This window comes from Conger conger, chromosome 5 (genome assembly GCF_963514075.1).
Source record: "Conger conger chromosome 5, fConCon1.1, whole genome shotgun sequence".
Taxonomy (NCBI): domain Eukaryota; kingdom Metazoa; phylum Chordata; class Actinopteri; order Anguilliformes; family Congridae; genus Conger; species Conger conger.
This window is the reverse complement of record NC_083764.1, coordinates 18,568,667-18,592,544: the sequence shown is the minus strand read 5'-3', so window position 1 is coordinate 18,592,544 and position 23,878 is coordinate 18,568,667. Positions and strand designations below refer to the sequence as shown.

Here is a 23,878-nt window from a genome sequence, read left to right as displayed (position 1 = left end):
TTCATAATGCAGGTGGGGCACCACCACTCTCTTCTCAGAGTGAAAGTCATTTCCATAGATTGTTCCAGAAATCCAGCTGGGTTGCGGGCTACACAAAGCTGGAAGTCGCCCTGGAGAGGCCGGGACATGAATAATGTAAGAGGAGACATCGGGAGGAAGAGTCAGGTGGCTTGCTCCCCAGAGACGTCACTCGTTTATGTACCGCTTGACTTCAATCGGGAGAAGACCTCACCTTTACTCTTGCACTTCGAAGGGGTCGTACCGGGAGGCTGCGGCTCGGTTCTCCTCCGTAACCCGGTTACCAAAACACTGCGAATGTCCTGGTGGAGCTGGCGGCCCACGGGAGCCCGAGCGCGACCGGGGTCATCGAGCGCAGGCGGTTCTAATTACAGAGAAGGTCGCAGCGACCGCAAAAGGGCGGTCGAACCGCTGCGATGGAGGAACGGGGGCGAAGGCCTGCCGGCTGGTTATGCTGCTGTAGGGAGCTCATGTAGCGGTGTGCCCAGGGCGGAGCTCTGTGGGATCTTTGATGGCCGATAGGTATCAAGGTGGGTGAGCAGGGCCGGTGAACTCAGAGAACACGGATTTGCAACAGCCTGACTGATTATATGAAACGCATATAAACCTTAGGGCAGTGCTACTCAATTCCATGACCTGCGGGTTGCTGTATACGCAGGTATTTGCTCCTGACGTGCGCTACACCAGCCGATTTCACTAACTATGTTAGATAATAACCCAATTAGTAAAATCAGGTGGTGTAGCGCATGGCTGAAGCAAATGCTTGGAGACACTGCAGCCCGCAGGACATGGAGTTGGGTAGCGATGCCTTACGCTTTGTGGGGGAGAGTGCTATTGGTGTGTCTTTTGCCGCCTATTGAGACCGGAATAGAGATACAGAGCCTGGCCAGTGAAGCGGGGGGTGGCGGGTGGGTGGAGGTAAGGTGGAGGTGGAGGAGGCGATGTGCAGGCGATATGTGGCTATGGTATGGAAGCGGACCCCGCGTGCGCGATACACAGCTCAAACGCGGTGAAGCTTGCTGAAAGAAGCCAAAGGACGAACTGAATCACACTCCTCACAGGCAGAGAAAGAGAACGCCCACTCAGTCTCTGCTTAGATAAACACACACTGCAGCAGCCCTAGCCTTGTCATTCCCGCATTCCATTAAACAGAGATGAGAGCTATGATGAACTCAGGAAAAAAAGCAAAAATGAGCAACTGCCATGTAAAAATGCATGAAATAGTACACCTACCAAAACCTGTGCCGTGACTGGCCCAATTTTTCCCAAATCAATCACCTCCTATCTGTCAATAGGCACAGGGAATTGCTTAGACATTCAAGAACATTCTGTCCTGTAAATTAGAAGGCGTGTTCGGATGTTTGATGTATGACCTTGATATGCACTGTTTTGTACGTCACTTTGGATAAAAGTGTCTGCTAAATAAAATGTAAAGTAATGGAAAATCTTTTCATGTGAAAGTCCTATATTGCCGCTTAAGTCACTCCAATCTACCCTGCATTACAGATTTAAACCATTTAAACCATTGCCCGCACAATCTGAAAGAGCAGGAAAGAGTAAAAAAAGAGAGGGAGAGATCATGAAAGAGCAGAGAGGACAAAGTGACTACCCACACTGTGTAGGAGCTAACATTTCAAGGAATCAATAGCACATGCCCATCAAATCATGTTGATACACTCAAAGGACAGGCACTTATAATCAGTCAGTCTGTAATAAACCAGATGCAAAACACACTACTTGCAGATTAAGACCTTAGGCAAAATCATAGCAGCCATGTTAAGACAAATAAAACTCAACTGGCTTGTTTGGCCAAGGTAATTCACATTTGATGAGCCGTAACAGGCTAGTCGGCATAGGATACAGCCAGGTTATAGGCCTACCATAACACATATAATAAACTGATGTTTATGAGAAGAATATATTTGATTATTTTCTTTTAGTTTATTTCACAGATGCTGGTCATTACAGATAGTCAGCGATTCGAGAGAGCTTGCACAGTGGTGGCACCCTCCCCCCTCAATTTAAAGGCTGCATTTGGCCAAGGCTTGTGGGGCACACCCAAAAGCATCTGTGGAGCATATGACAGGTTCCTCTTCCTGTTTTTGGGAAGCAGCAGCAGGGGACCATTAAACTCCCTTCTCTCGAACACCTCTATCAACAGACAACGTACACGTGCATTCTTCTACCCAGTTCCCTATAGCCGGTGAGCCGGGGAAGCAGACACTCTCTCATAGGCTAACCCTCCGGCAGCTCAACCAATCGATGCCAGAGGCCGAGCGGATACGCACAGCACTCGTAATATTAAAACAAACAGCATTAATAATTCATATGAGAGTTTGTAACACAAGATCCGCTTGGTTAAAGCGGAAGGGGAAGGGGAAATCGAGTTTGGCCAATACAAACAAGTTTATTTCCTCTTCCAGCCAACCCCCCCCCCCTCCTATCCAGTTTGGATAACCTTGCAGACACTGCCGACAACAGGATGGCTGGTGTTCGTCAAGGTGGCCTAACTGTCCTTGAATTCCCAATGGGGAATGCTATATGCAATGCTCATGCAGGAGACCAGGGTTCAAGGCTCACCTGTTCTTTTTTTTCTCTTCTTTGTTTCGCTCAATTTAAAGTAATACAAAAACGAATTATATTTTTCACCTCAGTCCAGGGGGTTCGGGGAAAGGCAATCTTAACTGAAATAGGTCCATTGGAGCAACTCTCAGTTTAGAGGGTAGAACAGAGTTCACTTCGGCAAAACATGGGCGTCTGCCCCCAGGGCGCTGTTGAGGGCAAAAAACCACATTCCCTCCGGCCCCCCTTCCACACCCAGACCTCCACAAGTACCAACGCCCCCAGAATACAAGAGCGCAAGCACACAAACGCCGTCAGATACAATGTACCGATACTGTGTTCATACAAGTAAACCGTGAAGGCAGGGACCACTTTAGTGCAGTTTTTGAAAGAGATGAATGTTAAGTTATGACAAGAACAGACTGTGGTCAAATTGACATATTTTCATTCCCATTCAATCTTAAATTTTAGCAAAAAGTTGAAAAAAACTAAAAAACTAAACAGGCTTTCACAGCCACAAATTATGTAAGGATGTCACATTTATTTATGATTTTCTGCCAGCCAAAGAGAGGCCTTTAACGAATGAAAATGGAGAGTTCAACAATAACACACTCCTTCCGTCCTTTCCATTCTGCAAGCTGCTGGCCTAGTCACATAGAAGATCTCCGTCTAAACATCTGCCCATATTTAGTTATAATCACCCCAGCAGCTGTCCTGGGGCTAACTGGTCTGTTGCCGTCCGCGTTTCTGGGCAGCATATTCCGAGAAAGAAGAAAAAAAGAAAAGAAAAAACAAACAAACAAAAAACTTTAACACATCTGTTTTTGCCTTCCAAAAAATGCACACCATGGGCAAGAGTGTTCCCTGGGTCTGGGCTCTGAAGCACCACCCTCCACCAAACCACCCCCCCACCCTCCACGCACCCCCACCAGAGGAGATCACAGAAGTGTTCAGATGGGACTGATGTACTTCCCATAATGGCAATATAGTAATTACTGCTTTCCATTACTGATATCTTTTAATGACTAATTACCTATTGTTTTCACTCACTTAACTCAGTCAACTCAAACCAACTCAGTCAACTCATTCCTTCAAATGCAAAGGTCCTTTTCTGACCACAAATGTATTATTCGTTGACTTTACTCATTATCACAGGCATACAGATGGCATGCAGAACAATAACATTACATCACTTCCACCCCGATGTCAAAAGCAGCCCATCTGTCCTACCTGTTTGTCCAGCATGTTATTTTGAATTTCCTCGCCTGTTTTTCCTGTTTTTGTGCCACAGGTAGACCTTAAATGCGTCTCCTCAAATAGCAATGTGTGCTGAAACGTCCGACAGGGAAAGTGATTTTAGATTATTTAGCCTTAAGTACGGCTCATGGGATCTCATTGTCAAGGCTGAAGTCAATCTGTGCACCACATAAGCTACAACCGGGATGCAATTGGCTCGATGGGAAATTATGCTGTTTAGTTTTTTGTGCCTTCTCACTGAGCACCAAGTAGGAACTACGCTCAATAAAAACATGTTAAATGAGGTCAAAGGGACCATACTTTTCATCTGAGTGTGGAACACAATGGGGTTGTCCACTGTCCCCACTGCTGTTTGCCTTGGAGATGGAACCCCTTGCAATTGCAATAAGGCAAAACCAAGACATTGAGGTTTTTGTGGTTACCATTCAATCAGCTGTCAATTAAGGCCTTGAGAACAAGGTGTGTGGATTCTTTAGCCAATCAAAGACTTAAATGAAATGAAGGTGCCGGGAACAACCCGAAAACCAGCAGACACCGTGGCCCTCCAGGACCTGTGAACTAGAGCAAAGCTGGAAAACAAAATGTCATTACGTGCAGATGATGTTCTCCTTTATATCTCTGACCCTCTTGCATCTATTCCACGTTCTATTCAATTCTGTATCTGTACTTTTTATGGTTTCTTTTGTGTGTAACCTGTATTAGTGTCTGTTGTCATTATGTTTCTTAATTAATTTTGGAATATTCAAATTGTGTAAAGGGCATTTGTGTCTCTTGTGATGATGAAAAATGTCAATAGAAATACCTTGAGCTAAATAAATAAATAATGTCAAAAGGAAGGGAGGAGACCCACTAAAACAGCTGACTAAATGACACAACAAAGGGACTTTACCAGAATTTAATACCAGGGTTTGCATTTGCTTCAAATGCCGCTATTGCATCTCGCAGACACTGATACTGTTCCAGTTGTTGAAAGACAGTCTCAATGATGTGCAGTCCCCCCCCCCCCTCACACACACACACACACACACACACACACACACACACACACACACACACACACACACACACACACACACACACACACACAGAGTTGAGCCCACCCTATACCCCTCTCTGCAGGCTTGCTATACCACCAGCTTCAGAAAAAGTGTCGACCCAATAGATACGCATCCATAGCTGCAACAGGCCCCATATAATGCAACCTACAAAAATAAAAATCAGTTTTGTCTGGAGTTTAACCACCTAGGAGCTGCTATGAACCGATGCAGAGCTCAAGGTGGACAAATAAGGATGTTTCGCAGTCGAGGAGCGCTTCGGAAAAGGCTTAAGATGTCGGCCGCGCATTCGCAGCTGGCAGCTATTATTCAAAACCTGTGCTTCCAGCTTTCCGAAACTCAAACGGAATCAAGTGTTCCAGCTTTGATTTCCCACAAAAAGTTCATAACGAGATTCATTTAATCGGCCCGTTCCGTCTGCCGAACAAGCCCCTGCAGCAGCCAAACAAAGGAGCCAAGGATGCTGCTTATGTAATGCGAAAATATTCCACATTGCAGAAAGGAAGAGAAGAAACAGGATACGGGGGAGGAAATGAAGACTTCTGAGGAGTGGAACATCCTTCTAAATAGTCTGAGGAAGGGAATACTTACGGGCCCCAATGTTTTATTTTGTCATTGCAAAGCACTTTGAACACACGCCTCAAAAAGCGAAGTTTATGACGATGATTACTATTCTTATTATTCAGGTAATAACTGAATCCCGTGTGAGAAAAAAAAACCACGTGCTAAAGTTTACAGACAGCTATTGTGTTTAGTCTCCTCTCCGAGAGAGAGAGAGAGAATCTGTGACATACAGATCCTGCTGTGGAGGTATTTGAAACACGGTGCGACAGCTCAATCCTGCGGTAAAATATCTAGGGAACGAAACGCATCACCAGCGACTGGAGAAGACAACCCAACAACCCACGACAGACAAGCTCAATAGATGAGAGGATTTGCGGCGAGCTAAAAATATTTTAGGGCTGTCTCAGACTGCTATGAGCAAAAACGCAGATATCGTTTGCAAGAAGGGTGAACAATGACTTGGGTTGTTATGGTGAAGGTCACACCGTGCCAAAACCTTAATGTGGCGGCCTAATTTCGTCAGAACTGTCAACTGCAATTCAACCGTACAAAGGCTGGTCTATTAAACCTACATTGTCCCACCGGTGAGCTTCTCCGTTTTGTCTTTGTTTGTGAAATAGTTTGTTTTATTGCAGCGGTTCCCCAACTGTGGGTCGAGACCCCATGTGGGGTCACCTGATTTGAGGATGTAGGCTACTACATGCTGAGCATCCCAATGACTGAGCTATAAGAAAGTGTAATGCATGAGAGGCCATGGTATATATGGTCAATAGTCATGGGTAAAGGGTGGTGTGAGGCATAAGGCATGGGATGTTGGAGTCACGTAATTTGTGGACATTAATTTGGGGTCACATCAGAATAAAGTTTGGGAACCCCTGTTTATTGGGTCCATTTTAACCTTTATTTTTCATATTTTTCTGTTGAACATTGGGTATACGTAATGAACATTTGGTGAATAAGTAATAGGTGTACAGTCACAGTAAATATACCTCTCTTAACTGTTGAAAATGCGAGCAGGAGCGAAAAAACAAGTCATTCTGTCTGGATGGGTGTTCCAGGCCCTCCCCTTTGGACAATGTTTAAATTAATTAGGCTCAAAAGCAATAGATTTAAATGTGCTTTCATACCTAGTTTCATTACCTATCCATTATACACAGGAAATGGATATCGATGACAATCCTTGCACTATGGTTTGACTCACACGACTGATAGCTATATTATTATAGGCAATGACATATAGTACACATATGGCAGTTCAAAAATCTATTTGCCATTAGGATTACTGTCATATATAATGATCTTCTCTCATTAGCTGGGTCTCCGGGGTGTCATTCGTAAAGCAGCACTGTATGGGGTCTGAATGGAGGTCAGGATCTGAGACTCGACTTTGCGTTGCCGATTTCTTACCGCCCGTCTCAACCAGGGCTGCCCGACCCTGTACCTGGAGATCTACCGTCCTTGTATGTTTTCATTTCAACCCGGATTTGCCACACCCGATTCTATTAATTAGCAGCTCAGCAAGATCTCGAGCTGATGAATGAGGTGTGTTTTATTAGGGCTGGAGTGAAAACATACAGGACTGTAGATCTCCAGGAACAGGGTCGGGGAGCCCTGGTCTAAAGCAGCACTTTAATCCTACTTGCGTGTCAGGTTTCCCCAATGTCACACTGTATTTAACCACAGGAAATTTCATACACGTTAATCCAACAGTGCTCTACTTAGGTTTCTGGCCTGCAGGCCTTGGTTGTCTGCTCAACACAGTACTGTGCTCACCACCGACAGGGTGTTCAGCCAAGATGCCTGGTGCCATCGCACTCACCCAGGCCTGACAGCCTAAACACAAGAGCTGTGATCTTCTGACGGGTGCTGAGAGGCTGAAAGAGACTAACTGCAATCACTGCAGCATCAGGCTTTAAATGGCAACACAAACAATATTGGCTGCGATACAAATTGCCCATCAGGGCTAATTAGATAAAGGATGCACAGCTTCGGGAATATCAGGAGTGGAAACTTTCCATGGGAAAGGTTTCTGGGAATTTCGTAAAGTTTCCCGAAAATTCCAAGAATGTTCTGGAATATTCCAAGAATGTTCTGGACATTTTCCAAGAATGTTCTGGACATTTTCCAACTCTGCAACCCTGGTATGTATTAATTGGCTAATGTATCGCTTTGGCAGAGAACAGACGGGAGGGTGGAAGGGTTCAGGCTTTACCTATCTGCCTCTCCAGATCCGCGGCCTCATCGGGCGTGGCTCGGGGCAGAACTCCGGGATCGGTGAAGCTGGCCCTGAACAGCATGCCCATCACGAAGACGAACAGGACGCCTCCCACGGCGGGAATGGCCGGGGTGAGGTTGGACGCCAGGAAGGGACAACTGCAGAGAGAGAGAGAGAGAGAGAGAGAGAGAAACAACATGGCCTGTTTATCTTCCCAGGCTAAACTCCGTAATTTACAGCTAAGGCAACAGAACACTCCCAGTACCAGTCGTCCCCACATTTGGAACAGGAAGGTCTAAAGGCGAAAGGCAAATGTTTTGCTGAGCAAAGCCATTTTGTTGTGATGAATCTGTCAGCAGTACACCTCCGCAGCCGTCCCCCACCCCGCTAATCTGATCTAATGACCGACCTAATGGGAAAACTCCTTTTAATCACGTTATCTTCTGATCTTGCGCAGGTGCCGATTATGGTAATCACATTACTCCGGTTCAGAAGCAGCCATCTTGACAGTTTAATTTCATAAGCCGATGAAAGGGCAGAAGGTAATGAGCAACGTCGCCCCTGGAAAGTAAAAATTAGGACCCGGTATCGCGGCGTTCTAGCTCCAAAGCGGACGGAACGCCACATGCAACAGAGGGAGTGAGGAATGACAAACTGCTTCCGGAAAACATACGCGTTTTTCCACAGAAATCAGGCCCTGGAATGTTCTGGATGGTCCAAGAGGAAAACTATTCTGGGGGGGGGGGATTTGGGAGCAGTGCTGAAGAGGAGGAACTTCCTATTTCAAAAGCATTTGGCATCGTTATTGACTGAATAGGTAACAATAGAAAACACCCAGACTAAGGACTTAAAATACACTTCTCAGTCTGAAGAGCATTTTTCTGTCCACTCAGGAGAGCGTTTGTGTGCATGTGTAGTACATGTGCTTTTCAACTGCAGTATAATTAAATTAAATACAGACACTGGAGGCACCACTGTACTACTATCACTGTTTACTACTTGTGGGGGTAATTTCTGCTTTCAATTACAACCGCTCCCGAATCTTTCATAATCTGCTAAATTGGTTCACCTGCCGTGAATTGACTATAAGTACTGAATATTTTGTATTGACAGGGAGACAACAACATTAAGGACTAAATTACATAAAGTCAGTGAGGGAGTCGGCATAAGAGAGGACTGCTCCATTACTTCCTTACTTTTCATCATTTAGCCAGCAACAATATTGCCTCAGCTAGAGTGAGCAACAATTAGAGACACCAACGGGGCCCTTATGTCACCCTAATTTCATGGGATTGCTACTTCATATTAAGACTTAATGGCTGTCTGAACTTCTTGAAGGTTCTCTGAACGATATCTGCGAGGGCAGTGCTGCCACTGTGGCTTAAATTACAGTCATTTAACCTCTGTGCAGGTTTATGCTTCACAGCTGTGTGCAAATATTCTCTTTGACTTTTATCGCCCTTCATAAAAAAGCGAAGGGGTCAGGGGTTTGTTGACGCAGTGACTGACAGGTAGCAGTCCCACCTCATTGGACTCTGAAAGGGCACCAGGCACAGCCACACAAACCCTGCCTACTTTACCATCACGCCTTCATCTACAGACTCATCCACCAAATTCAACACTTTAATTCTGAGAATTGTTGCTACAAGGCTTAGGAGTTGGTGAGGCGGTTATGAAAGATTTTTGCCTGTCTGTCTGTCTGTCAGAAGGAAGGGGGTGGAGCAGGAGGTGGGCCTGGTGTACTTACATCCATCATCTTCAAAGGGACCTTGTCAATCACTGACTCAGAGCAGCAGAGTGAAGTGCACATTATGCGCTCTTTTCTCCCGTTATCAGTACATACGACAAAGCCATTTCGGCTAACATAACTGAAGTGTGAAAAAAATGTAAAACCCCTGAGGAAATGAAATGAACCCTTTGAAAACCCTTTCAAAATAGCCCCAACACCCTTTAAAGTTTAGAGGCAGGCCGCAGCTGAAATTGGGATTCCGTGGAGTGATGAAGTGAGATTCCATTTCTGTTTCTCTAGCCCAATACTCCTACAGGTCTGCTTAGCCCTGCCATTTTGGCTCAGATCTTCAGCCTTTGAGTGCAGATTCCCATCTGCATGAAGGGCCCTCACACCGCATCATTCGAGAGCCACAATGGCGCCCTTGTCAGGGGCTCTGCTCCTAACTCAATAACAGACCGGCTCTTCCCCTCTTGCACTGTATCCCATTGACCGCTGAACTCTATTACCGTCGCAGGGGGAGCCTAGGAGGCCTGAATGCGAGCATTACTCACAGACGATCCTCCTCGCTTTCTGGGCTGAGGGTTCGGCCGGATTACAAACGCAGAGTCTGGGCCAAAGCCACCCACGCGCACTCCAGTGTGCTGGTGCCAACCTGGGGGGGTGGCTCTAAGATGCCAGCTGGACGCTAATGCCATCTCTTCACCCGCCTATTGGATTTTATTAATAACCCGAAAAACAGCCAGGGCTTCAGAAATCCCCCAACCTCGCTCTGTCCGTCTCCTTATGTCTCCATCGCTTTACCGCTCCATCTTCTCCATGTTGAGTCTACTTTCTTCTGCCATCGGCCTCACTTTCTGCCCTATCATTTACAGCCATATGGACACACTCACTCTCACACTCTCACACACTCACACACACACACACACACACACACACACACTCACTCACTCACTCACTCACTCACACACTCACACACTCACACACTCACACACTCACACACTCACACACTCACGCACTCGCACTCGCACTCGCACTCGCACTCGCACTCACACTCACACACACATTAACACGTGTACACACAGGCTAACTCCCCTCTCTCCCTGCTCTCACACACACACACACACACACACACACACGCACATACCCATTCACAGATGCCAGTGTGTGCATATGCACTGCATATGTACACACAGACTTCCCCTCTCCCCCTCTTTTGCTTGCTCTCGCTCGCTCTCTCTCTCATACACACACACACACACACACACAGCCAGATTAACAGGCTCACAGAACAGTGGGCAGAGAGACTCAGCTTGTGGGGTGGGGATTTAGCTCATATGAAAAGGATGGGGTTATGATAGAGATGAAAATAATCTGCACCACAGAGCAGCAAGATGAAAAATTCAGCCTGAATGGAGCAACCTTGCATTTTAAATTCAGGAGATTACAGCCAGAGACCTGTATACCCAAGTCAAGGGGTTTCGATCACTGCATGATTCCATCCATCAAACTGGAAAAACAATATTGCAAATGAACAAGTACTTTTCTCTCTGACTTCAGTTCAATCTTCAAAATTAAAATCCAATTACACAGGCTATGGATTACAGTCACCACCGTATCAATCTCCAAAGGCTACAGAAATCACCCTTTTGAATGTTCACTGATTTGTGACCAGGTCGTGCAGATGTGACAACGTTTGGGCAGCTTCCCTACAATGGGAACATCGGGGTGAAGCGTTCTGAGGTCCTATAGAGCTATCGGACTGAGCAGATGCATCCGCAGCACGACCAATTAACGGCAGCAGAAAGTCTATGAATACTGAACAGTAAAAACCCAAATTGCGTGCCTTTACGCTATCCAATCTGCACGCTCGGAGGACAGCCTTTCCACCTCTGCCAGCGGCGCACAAAGGAATCAAGCTGCAAGGTCTGCAGAGATTCTGCCCGATTATTTGGCTGGACTGAGCCGTTCCAAACGGTGCTAATTGTCCTCTGTCTCTATTTTGTGTTACGCCGTCTGCAGTTTCCTCTCTTCGTCGTGATACGCTTTAATTCAAAGTGCTTTTATACACCGGCCCTGAAAGGTCTCATCAGGACAGGAGCGGGGAGCACTAAACGTCCCGTCCCATCAGGCGAAAGAGAACTGACGAGCTTCAGTAAAGAGCTCTGCAAAAAACTAAAAATAAGTCAGACTCAACAAGTATTTTAGTACTTATATTGAGACTTAAAATCCCATGTATTTTTTTTGGTAAATAATACAAAAATATATCAAATTTGACTACTTTGAAGATGAAACAATGGGATATAAACATTTCTCTTGTCAAGCAAAACGTAGCTTAAAACAAGCTTATATCTCTTCTTGAGAGAAAAAGATCTTAAGTCTTATTACAAACGCTTGTGAGACAGTTTTTTGTAGTAAGATGCAAAAGAGGATATTTACCAACTGCCTCTTTTAGCCAGCCATACATGAATCTCCCCAGATGGTGTGATAAAATGTATTATCACAGGAAGATTCTGTAGGCTGTCAGCCAATCAGGGACTTCACCTTTAACTCTCCATCTTTTATTGAGCAGAGGGTTAACACTCGTTTCCCCACACTGGCGAAAGCATGTTTCTCCGTTATGCAGTTGCTTCTGCAAATACTCGCTGCAAAGTGTTGTGCGGCCCTGTCAGTAAATGGCCCTATAAAAATTACAGCACTGATCAAAAGAAAACGAATCCGCTGAAAAATAATATCCAGGCTCGGCTAACATGCACGGCTGCGGCAGCTGGCAAAACAAAACATTACAGAGGGGCGAGGCTGGAACCAGGGATTTCACATTAAGGAAATGCATTAGGCAAATCGGCAAGAATAAATATTTAGGCTATAATGAGTGTAACAAGTAATGTGGATAATGCAGGCCTAAACATTGGTGAATAAATGTCAATCTACAGTCATTGCTTCAATTCTTATTGATGACACAATGGTTATTTGCAAGAACACCCTGATGTCGTGCTGCAGGAGGGCCACGTCTCGCAATGTGTACGAGAACATCGACAGGAGGCCGCCAATTTGTTGTTTATTACTCACGGGGATTTGAAAAAAAAATCTATTCTCTCCAGTTTACTGAGACTGATATTTGATGCGTTGCCTTCGCCATGCTCTGTTTCAGAACGAGTTATTTGAAGTCCTGCGTATGCAAGCAAGTCTCTTGCATTGCCGGTGGCAATCGACCCCCCATGGAGCTGGAGAGGAAAGGAGAGGAGCAGGTTTGAAAGCGCAGGAATAAATAAGACAGAAACAAAGCCCTAAAACTGAACTACAGACAGACTTCCAGGAAAGACTGACAGCGTGACACCTGCACACCTCCACATGCTAATACCCAGCCAGTCACAGAAACACCAGAGATGAAAGAGCACATTCTAGAAAACAAAATACAATACAGAGAACTTGGCATATTCACCTATTTTCTCTTCTTTCAAAAATGTCCTTGGTAGGAACAACATTTGCGAGTGGTTTAAAGCATAGGCTTCCATCTTTATTGACTACACCCTCGACACACCAACCAAATGGGAGCAAACATACCTCAAAACCTGGAGCAAAACGTTGCACACCGTTGGGAAGCAAAACAGCGTTCAACCAGAAACCAGAAACCGTAGCAAAACATTTTCCAATTGAACGTACCCCAGGTATTCCCACTCAAATAGTTTAGATGTTGCCTCCTATATTTTTCCCTTAGCTGGCACGATAATTTAGGTGTCACATTTCTCTCATTGCAATTGGAGGCAACAGCCATCAGTTTGGATGGGAATACCCAACCTCACCTGAACGCCATGACCAACGTTAAATAAGCAGACTACATTAAATCTGCCCTCCGCGGTCTGTCACAACTAATGAAACCGCACATACCCGTTTGTGTGTGTGCACCCAACAGTCGGCTGCATGGCCTATCGCAATAACAGCATTTTAAACGACTCGACCACAGCGTTTTGCGTCGTTTGTCTTCCCTGAAAGTCACATTCCGGGGAGATCATATTTCTCCCAAAGCGCATTCCTGAATATTGTGCGCACGGCACAGCGGGGTGCCTTTGCATTGTTCTGAAATGAAGGCGGCCAGTTCGGCGGATTGTCGGGAGTTATCGGCCCAGGGGAACGATGGCTTGCTGTCATCGTTATAGCGCTCCATTAACACCCCTGCTGGGAGTCACAATAGCCAGAGCTCAAAAATCAAACCGAGGCATTTGTTAAAGTCTCCTGTCGTCGCCATGGAGACGCGAGCGGTCCGGTAGTGCCTGAGCAGGAGCGGTTGACACGGAAACTGGAAAGCTGGAGCGCGAGGTTAGGCGGTGGGAGAGGTTGGGATTCAGAGAGAAGGCGTTTGCGTTGATCAACTTGATTTTGTATATATGCCACACAACACTACTTAAGGGAGAAGATAATTTTCTGGGAATACAATTAGTTGATCCCAAACGGTTCATTATACACAACATAGTGTTTTTCCAATATACATAGCATTCATTTAATTCTCCAGACTGACAGGTCATTGATTACACAAGCCAGTGTATATCCATTTAAGCTAAACCATATGTCTGACTGATACAGTGGTCAAGGCCAGATTTACCAAGACCGTTAGCATGCGTAAAACCTTTTAGCACACACAAAACTAATAAAACAACCGATGATTGGTGCAAAACAAATACCATGACCAAACATTGGTCATGTCATTGGTTTTGCATGTGCTAAAAGGTTTTGCATGTGCAAAAGATCTCAGTAAATCAGGCTCTAAGAGCATAATAAATTAAATTATTACACTGAAATGTACAGAGAATTATTATGAAATCAAACGCGCCCAACTCAATTCACGTGCTTCAAATTAAATGCACAGAATTAAAGATGATTTGAACACGCTGAATTCCTCTTCAAAACAAAGACAAGAGCTTATGACTTGTGGCGCGGCACACAAAAAAAAAAGCTTTTATACCTTTAAGAAAAGGAACACCTCAAACGCGGGCCTCTACAGAGGCCTGAAGCTACACCTCTGACAGTGAGCTAAGTGATAGCCTATCTGTCTGAAGCTTTGCATAACGACTTACAATAAACAGCCTGGGAGTCTACCCTAAATGAACTGGCACTCATTACTTTGGAATAATGTCAGTTATATAAGAGCATGTGACAAACATCGGATCTGCCAAATGAAGCATTTTTCCACATCTTCCTTTTAGGTCACCACTATTCCCAAAGAGTGGGATTGATAACTTTGCCATTGCCAGTAATATCTCCTCGCGAGACTGGTCAAGAACAAAAAAGATGGTTATCAAATGTAAAGGTAATATTGCCATGGGTTCGTTCAAATGACCTAGCCATTATCAGCACCACCATCATATTAGAAGAACTAGTAAAGAATATGCAACAGCAACATTCTCAGAAAGGTAGGTCAACTCTCAAAGGAAAAAGAAAACAACTCAAAATACATCAAATGAGCCTCAAACCACTGTGCTGCTGTCAGTACAGGCAGTAGATACTACAAGATTTGTTCCTCCTGAATATTTTTTCTATCAAGTTCAACAGGAGAAACAATTCTTATAGTATCTACTGCATATCTGACAGCAGCATGATGGTTTGAGGCTCATTTGATACCTTGATGACTTAAAGCCATTTAGCCAACAAATGTTTTCCATACTGTATCAGCATAATTCACATAATTAGTTGAATCTAGCCCCACCCCCCAATTCCTATTGAGATCCATTAAAATTCAAAGAGCTTTAGTCTTGCTTGTAGGACAACCTGAAAATAAGAGCCAGACTCTGATGATGTTGATGGGTCACAGACAACAGGAAGTCATGGCATACAAAGGATTTGTAACCAAATACAAAACATGACTCCTATATTTGACATTGTGTTATGTTCGTCTCAAACATTGAAATGGGGGACTCGCGACATATAAAAACTGCTGTAATTACTACATGGTGAACCCGAAATGTATAAAAAATACCCTTTCATAAAAGTCTGCGCTTTCACCATGTATGAATACTTTGATTATAAACAGAGAAAATAAAATATTAAATCAGAAAAAGAAAAGGTGACCCAAAATCTTTTAATGGTAGTGTACATTTCCAAATCAAGTTTTTCACTTGTACCCCTTCAAATCAAGCGAGCCGCACATTTCAAAGGACTGCTCAACCGGATTGCGGGACTGTGTGTGTGCACATGTTTAGCTGTGTGTGTGCGTGCGCACTGGGACAAAGCAGCCATCTGGTTCATAATTAGTCTATATTTGGCCGTATGTAAACACTGGTCTCAACAGACCAGTTACAGGTAGAAGTGCATGCTCTCAGACTGGAGGGACATCCCCTGGTATACAACGTGTGGTGTACAAGGGCTATGAGCACCAATACACAATCACAGCTGGCAAGTGCGCAGTCCACTGTGATATAAATTTTACTGTTGCCATATCAGTCAAACCATTTCAAATCTTACATATAATCTGCCTTGATGAAAGGCAGAGTTGAGGTTTACTGGCTGAACCACAAACTGACAGGTGAAGGACACGCCCCCTCCCGCACAGGGTGGGCAGAGGTGGTGGGAGAGGTGGAGGCTGACTACGGGTGGGTGAGGAAGGTTTAATGAGCTCCAGGCATTAATATTTCATCACATGACCGCAGAGCTGTGCACCGCGCGAGCCCATCGCGCGCACACACACGTGTACCTGCTGCCAGCGCGCAATTAGCCGAACCCAATCCGAGCCGCTGTCAAATCAACAGATCAGCTGAAACCCTATTAGATGCAAATCGGATTCTTCGAGTTCAAACCGAGCATACAGTTCACAAGAAAGGCTATTAGGCTCATTTATCTATGTAGACTGATTAGTTCACAACACACACATTGGACAAAAAGTTTATTTCAAACTGCACACACAACGGAAAAGCAATTCAAAGAGATGAAGACCATTTATTCCCTGGAGCGACTGTTGTTCAATAACTGCGTCTCTTTCTTGCTCTCCATCATGCTCGCACACAAACGGTTCAGTAGATACCAGGGATCATGTGTTTGTTTCAAAACAGATGAAGGCCCATTCAATCAACAGAAACCTAAACTGGTTTATCATCAACTCAACAGAAAGGTCATACTTTCATTTTTCCCAGCAGGATAATGGGAGATAAATTACTGACTGGCTGTAGAGGAATAGGCTACCCCAGCCCTTCTGAGATTTGGTAAATTCAGCCTTGGCAGAATTAGTGGACATCTATGTTCACTCAGACAACATAGATAACATAGAATGTAATGTATATAAAAACAGTCTAAGCAAAACACGGACCAAGAACAAATAACTATATTGCCATGTGTGATATGATCGTGACACTTTCACCTAGGGGGAAAGATGAGAAGAGAATGGTACATTTTTGGGAAGTTATGCAGTTCATAAAATGAAAAGTGCATTATACATTGAGTTGCAGCCACGGCCAATCAATGACTAATCGGCAGTCAATTCGTCTAGCGCCAAGTGGACAACGTAAATTGGTAGAATTTTAAGAAATTAGTTCCCAATCTAAGATTTCCCCGATGTGTTTGCATGCATCGCCTTGCGCTATAAACACTTACTCGAAAGCGAAGAAAAGCCCGCTGGTAACCACGATGAGGACCAATGTGAGGTAGAAGACACCAGTCTGCTTTGCCATCATGATCCTCCCATTGCAGTAAAATTTATTCCGGCCGGGGAAGGCTTGCCACTTCCTCGCGGGGATCCTTTTCTTGTGCGGGGTCTCCATCGGCGAGGAGCTGTGCGTACTAATCTGACTGTACTCGCACTCTCTCATGGGCTCAGAAACCCTGAGGTGCATCGACCGAAAGAGGTGTTCTCCTTTGCACGATTCGCGGAGTCCAGAAACAATTGAATAGTCTGGGATTAATAAACACTTTTATGTAGCTTGTTCCTTTACATATGTTCAGAGGAAAGACCACAACACCAGTGTTAACTGCAGAAAATAATAGCAAGTCAAAATGTCCTATAAATTGGACTAAGTTAGAAAATACGATGATTATAATCACAAAAACAACAGCTAATTACACCGAGTAAGCACTAAAAGTACTGTACTACTAGACAGTGTTATATTAATTAAAAATGTTTACAAACAGTAACTTAGGCAATAGCTTCCTTATCTGGCTCTTTCACATCTCTGTCATGATGAACCAGAACTTGTCTTGGAATAAGCCATTAATCAGCTAGCCAGCTAAATATATTTACTTACGGCCAATAAGTAACGTTACAGAAATCCACTGATTTTGTAAGACACCTTGTTTGTTTAAATAATTCTTCCATTTTATCTCTGCACTCACAAAACAATACCAACATTAATTCGCATTAGAAAGACAGCTAAAGGGTGTTCGTCACGTCCACTCGGTCCTTCTAGTTCGTAATTTGCCAATATTAATAAGTCCTTGAACTGTCGTCGACTACATTTTCATAATAGCTAACGTCAGCGGAGAACAGCTACCCAATGTTTGCTTTCTACGTTGGAAATCTACATCTAACAGTTACTGTATTAAGCAACAATTATTGAGGATCTCGGTTCTACAGTATGTTTTCACCAAGTCGGCGTTAGTGTCCTTTTGTTAAATGGGAAACTGCAATCCAGAGTGGCAGGCACAGCACGGAACCCCTCCATACTTTCTTGTCCCTTCGCTTTCTTGTTGATCAAATACAGCACGTCCTTCAGAGATCGCCCTTGTTATTGCATTATTTTATCCAGGTTTGTTGCGAGCAGCCATTAAAATTAAACATAACATCGTCACATCATAGTTAGTAAAATAGTCGTATATGTACGAAACCTGCTCATTAATGTACTGATGATCACATCCTCACCACTTAACTCGCTATATCGGAATGAAACACAACGGTTCAAACTATAGCCTCAAAAGCACTCGCCACAATACAGCTTAAAATAAAAATACCGCTCGCTAGCTCTCTCTAGAGTTAGTGTACCACACATATCCGTGCAATCTGGGAAGTCGACCATGATATCCCACGTCTTCTTCAAAATTCAAAATTTGAGGTGAGTGAATACACGCTAAATATAAATATCCCCGTCCAATAGAAAACACATTTGCTCGACCGCGGAGGTACACAGCCCGCCACCCGTCCTGCTAGACATTTAACAGAAAAGAACAAGGGACATGTTGCGCATAGAATTACGGTAATTGTAGTATTTTGCTAACCATTTCGAACTACAAATCCCAGCACAAAACAATGTTGCATTCATAGCGAATTATTACACGTGTTCATTCCTGTGTTTCAAAAGCAACTTGTCGCAAATAAATAATAGAATGATTAAATCTTTTCAAACAAATAATAGTTACAGTACTCTACAGCACGCATCTTTTAGTACTAAAGCTAAATATTAGCTCGCTAAGTTAGATAACTTGTTATCAGGGACATAACTACATATTAAATAGCAACCACGAACAACATACACGTTTTTTAAGCTAGGCTAAGTAACGACTGTATAAGCGATGTGTTATCACAATTGATCTGTTATTATACAGTTCAATGATTATCACCACAGAACTGCAGTGTGGTTATCACGAAGGGAGCAAGCCGAAATACGTGAGCGACAAGGTTCCTACTTAGTGACCGTACCGGCATCGGAAGGTTTTAACTGAGGGACCGATCTCGATGGTCCAAAATGACAGCAGAAAGTGAGGGCACATTTTCGAAAGTCACCGACCTTACTGATGCTAATGTTGTGACCGACGATGAGAACAAATTGATATTCATAAAAGGCGAGTTCTGCAAGTGAATCTGTTTCTTCACAAAACATGTATTGGGTTTTTAGTAACGTTAGAGACGATTTGTCTGTCTACCTTCTGGAATCAGTTAGCAAGCTACGTTAACTTGCCTCTTTTCCGAGCCAGGAACGTGAAATGTGTTGATACATTGTGGAATACTGTCTAGTGCACCAGGAAAATAAAACAAGATAGATTTTCTAGATTTTTCAGTAACACCACAAAATAGACAGCCGGTGGTCTAACTCAACTCCTTTTTTAGGTGGCGCATTCCTTACCACTGTGGCTGTAGCTGGCATGGTCGCAGGGTTTGGCACGACCTTGTCCATGGCGAAGAAGAAAAGTCCAGAATGGTTTAGTAAGGTAATGGTGCTTGTATTTTTACAATTTTTTTACAACTGAGCACATTTAATAATTACATTGTCAAAATACGCATTCGTGATGTATTTTGATTCTGCCTCCAATCACACAGTCAATAAGCCTAAGCCTTGCCGAAACAGATCTGAATGATCATCTTTAAATTTCTCTCCACAGAATAATTGCGGTTGCAGCCACTAACACTCTATACGCTACATGGTTGCAGCTCTTAATAACTGCCGTTCAGTTATTATGGCCATTTTAGTTTATTGTCCCCATATGACATTTGAATAATTGTATAATAATTAAACGGTTAGCACATGCTTGCAGTGTAAAGGTTTTTTTATTTTGTATATATTTCTTAAATGCATGACGATAAGAATATTTGTATTTCAAAGTACCTTTTACATTTTTGACATGTTTATCAAAATACAGTTTCGAATGCATGTATTTTAAATATGACCAAATACTGCATCCAAGAATGGGGAATTTAAAGGTCAGATATACTCCTCTGCTTTCCTTGTGAAATGCATGTTTTTTCACCAGAGTATAAAAAGTGTATAGTGGAGGAAGTCATTTTCTGTGTGCATGGAAGTAGTGGAAAGTTAAGTTAGGTTAAAAGAAAAAACAAATCCACTCTGTATCTCCCCCTCACACACAGCCTAATTAAATTAAGCTCATAGCACAGCACGTCTTTTTTTTTTTGGCAAATTGTACACGAGACTCGGTTTAAAAATGGTGTTTAGAGGTCCAGAGATATTTTTTAACAAAGATGTAGTCAGGAGGAATACACAGTACATTCTTTGTGCTTTTAAGTGTCTTTTTTTAAACCATAGTTCCATCTTAGTAAACATCCAGTCGAGCCAAATAGCCAATGGCTTTAATACAGGCAAATTGGATTTTGTACAGAGAGGTATGTGATTCAGGTCGTCACGAATCAGTTCGGGGCAAACACAAAAAGTATGTGCTCAGTCCAAGAGGTCTGTGAACCTGATCCCAGTGCTGAAACAGACTGCCACTGTGTGGACATTATCCCAGTGAGTCCAGGCCACAAATTGTTTCAATGTCCTAATTTGGGCATATTAATTTCTCTTTGATCTTCTGTGATCAGCCTGTGAAAACTGACTGATTTCCACAGTGCTACTGTGAAGGATGCTCCATATTATTTCACTCTTGTTTCTCGGCTGGATGGCCATGCGTTGATATAACAAACAAATAGCAAGGCATACATTTGCACATGAAAATGCAGTTACATTTGCAGCAGTTGATGAGAAATAAATCTGTGTGTCGGAGAGTAGATGCTGAAGTTCAATGTCATGCTATGCGGGAGTTTTGGGCCTTGCTATGGTCCTGTGTTTAGACATCCCCTCCTCCATACTCAACCTCACTTCCGTTTTGTTATATTTGTAATCCATTTTACCGTTTTTGTATTTATCTCAGTTTTACGATAACTGTCGCCAGTGAAGAAAAGAAAGAAAATACATTTCAAGGTTGACGACAGTTGTTGGCTAGTCATTTCACCTCTCTGTAGTTTTGCTTCTTTACTTCAGCGAATGCAGTGGCTAGCTAGCTAGCTACAAATGCTGCTTCCCAAATTTGTTGTATTGATTGAATTAATACACAATGTTTATGTGTATTAATGTTAATGCTTGCATCATTCACTGTAACATTCAAACAATCAGCACCTTTTCTTTTACCATTTAAAACTGGACTTCAAAGGTTCAAAACCAATGTCCTGCCCAGGTTTCAAACTCATAATCTTCAGGTTTGTTGATGGGAATTTTCTGCAAAAGTACAATTTATGTTTTGTGAGTTTGTGACTTGTGCATACAAGCAAAGTTGTTCAAATTCCCAGACGATTCACTAATTTCTGAGTGCCATACGTCTCACCAAATTCTAATAATAGTAAATCTAATCAACTTCCCGCATAAAATACGGAGTAAAACAGTAATGCTATTAAAATAAGTAACAAAGTTAGAGGTTATGTCTGTGTGTTTTCCATGGGAACTAGGACTGTTTTTGACAAAACGTACTGTAAGTCAATGGTAATTTCCTTATTTTTATCAGTTTTGATGGCTTGGGGGAGCTGATATTTTAAATACATTTGCACATCTCAAAATATCTATTTTTTGCATGATGCTTATTAGATTCAGTGAGTGGAACTTTTGTCTAATGGCTTGAGGTCTCAAGTGCTCATGGTCATGTGTAATGAGAACTACATTGTTTGCAAGGCAATGGGACCAGTATTCGTGACCCCAATATATAGTGATGAAAGGGTCGTTGAAAGAGCTTTAATACTCATATTGTTTCATAAACTCTTTACTTGGTTTGGTTAAAAACAAAAACAAAACAGATTTTCAATGGTATTGGAAAGCCACTACAACCTACAAAAAAATTTAAGCTATATTTACCATATTAAACATGGATTTAGGGACACTGTAATATGGCATACATTGGTATGCATAAAATCACAATTAAACTATGTAATTTTATGCTGTGGTAAATCTCACGGAGCTCTCTTCTCTCCGTCTTTGGTAGGGTGCGACAGCCACTGCAGCAGTGCCCCAGAGTGGTGCATCCTTGGCACTGCGGGCCCTGGGCTGGGGGTCTCTGTACGCCTGGTGTGGGGTGGGCCTGCTCAGTTTCACCGTTTGGAAGGCTTTGGGAGTCCACAGCGTAAGTACACATTTTGCACCCAGCTTTTCATAGTGTAGTTTTGCATCAACGTTTTACAGTGAGGCCTCTCAGTAATAGCACTATGGTAAGTAGTAGTTGTTTGAAGGGATCATATTGAAAGCAGAATAATTAACAAGCTAATACTGTACCTGTCACACTGAGAAGGATCTACGTCTAAATCCTGATGTTTTCGAATATATTACAATTAAATCATAGTGTATGTTAACAGGGGCCTCAATGGTGTGTGAACTTATGGTAAATATTATTGTCCCAGAAATAATGTAATTTTGTCATGGGATCCTAACACAATGGGCCTCATGCAAGAACCATTCGTATGAACAATTTGTTTTTAACTTGTTCTTAAGACAAGTGATTTAAGAGAATTTGAGAATACAAAAATGTTCTTGCATGAAGCCCATTCAGCTTTAAAGTTTAATTTACATCCACAGTAGCGTGAAGATGTTTATAACAAACTGAGCTCTAAAGTCCGCACAACTGCATGCACATCTAAACAGTATGTAAAGACGATGTCATTCCTGACAAATTCAAGCTTAATCACAATGTCAATCAATGTCTTTCACAGTTGACAGAGTTCCGACAGAAGATGCAATCCATATTCCCAGCTATTCCCAAAAAGGAGGAAGCGGAAGCCAACCCAGAGCCCGATTGGGAGTCACTGTTCCAGTCCAAGTGAGAAGATAAGGCCTTCACCCCAGGGCTGGGGGATGGTGTTAGATAAAGACAATGAGAACATCAGTAACTGTCCAGCTGATGGAATGACACTGCCTGTCTGGATGTGGAGGCCCCATACTGAGAGGACAGTGCCCCCTAGCTGTACCTGTTGCACAGTGAAACCCTGGTGCTGGCTAGTGGTCCTGTCAGCTACCATTTGGTTGAATCTGGTTGTGAGACTATTTTGTCATTTGGTCATTTTCTTATATGAAAAGACAAATTCAATGAAGATCTCCATGGAATTTTTTTTTTTTTTGTCTAGGACGAGGCTTAATTTGTTTGAGAAACCAGCCCAATATGGTATTTTCAGACCAAGCTTGACATTGGGGAGGGCCTACGAGGTGCAATGTTGAAGTGACTCGTCTTAGCTGTGGTAGACAGTCAATTGAGAGCTATTATATATCCATATTTAATTTGTACAGTTTTGCTACTTTTGTTTGTGTAGCTAAATGGGGGAGAAAGGGGGCTCCTTTTTTGTGTGTGACATCGATGCTGTGCTGAACAGGTGCAGTGATATAATTAGCATCAGTGAATGTACTCAAAAGATGAGTGTTATGAGTCAAAGGAGCTGGTATATTTTTGGGCCTGAATGTGGGGGATTGAAACATTCATTGTGTTCAAATTCTGCATGTCACGTCACCTTAGTTCACCTGTAGTATCCATTTTTCTTGATTCACTGTACTGTCATTAAAATGTACACTCTCCAGTCAATTCCTGATATTTTTTTCGGATTTTTTGACAAATTAATCAAAATGACTAAAGCTGAAAACCTGTAAAAAAGTAACAATTTAATGAGGTTTTATTTCCTGTCTCTGAACTACACTTCCCATCCAGCACCTGTAGTTTTTAGTTTCATATTCTGGTTTGGTTCTTGGAAGCAACCAAGTTTATTCTGTGTGTAATAGAACCCACAGTTGTTTTATGTACACGACACACACTCAACGGGCTGAACGG

General features: G+C 43.1%; 2 protein-coding genes across 3 annotated transcripts in view; one reads left to right on the top strand and one right to left on the bottom strand.

Moving 5' to 3' along the window:
- Nucleotides 1-18,522, bottom strand: part of zdhhc14 (zinc finger DHHC-type palmitoyltransferase 14) — a 35,570-nt gene extending 17,048 nt beyond the window's left edge. For both annotated transcript variants that reach the window (XM_061242351.1, XM_061242352.1), the window contains exons 1-2: nucleotides 16,979-18,522; nucleotides 7,669-7,829 (exon numbers count right to left, since the gene is read on the bottom strand). In XM_061242351.1, coding sequence (XP_061098335.1) covers nucleotides 7,669-7,829; nucleotides 16,979-17,217 — 400 coding nt within the window. In that variant the 5' untranslated portion in view covers nucleotides 17,218-18,522. The remainder of the gene's footprint in view (nucleotides 1-7,668; nucleotides 7,830-16,978) is intronic.
- A 484-nt stretch (nucleotides 18,523-19,006) lies between these two features.
- tmem242 (transmembrane protein 242) lies at nucleotides 19,007-23,635 on the top strand. Its single transcript, XM_061242353.1, has 4 exons — nucleotides 19,007-19,156; nucleotides 19,422-19,522; nucleotides 22,055-22,192; nucleotides 22,776-23,635. The coding sequence occupies exons 1-4, from the start codon at nucleotides 19,060-19,062 to the stop codon at nucleotides 22,884-22,886; spliced, it is 447 nt and encodes a 148-aa protein (XP_061098337.1). The 5' UTR covers nucleotides 19,007-19,059; the 3' UTR covers nucleotides 22,887-23,635.
- Nucleotides 23,636-23,878: the final 243 nt, after the last annotated feature.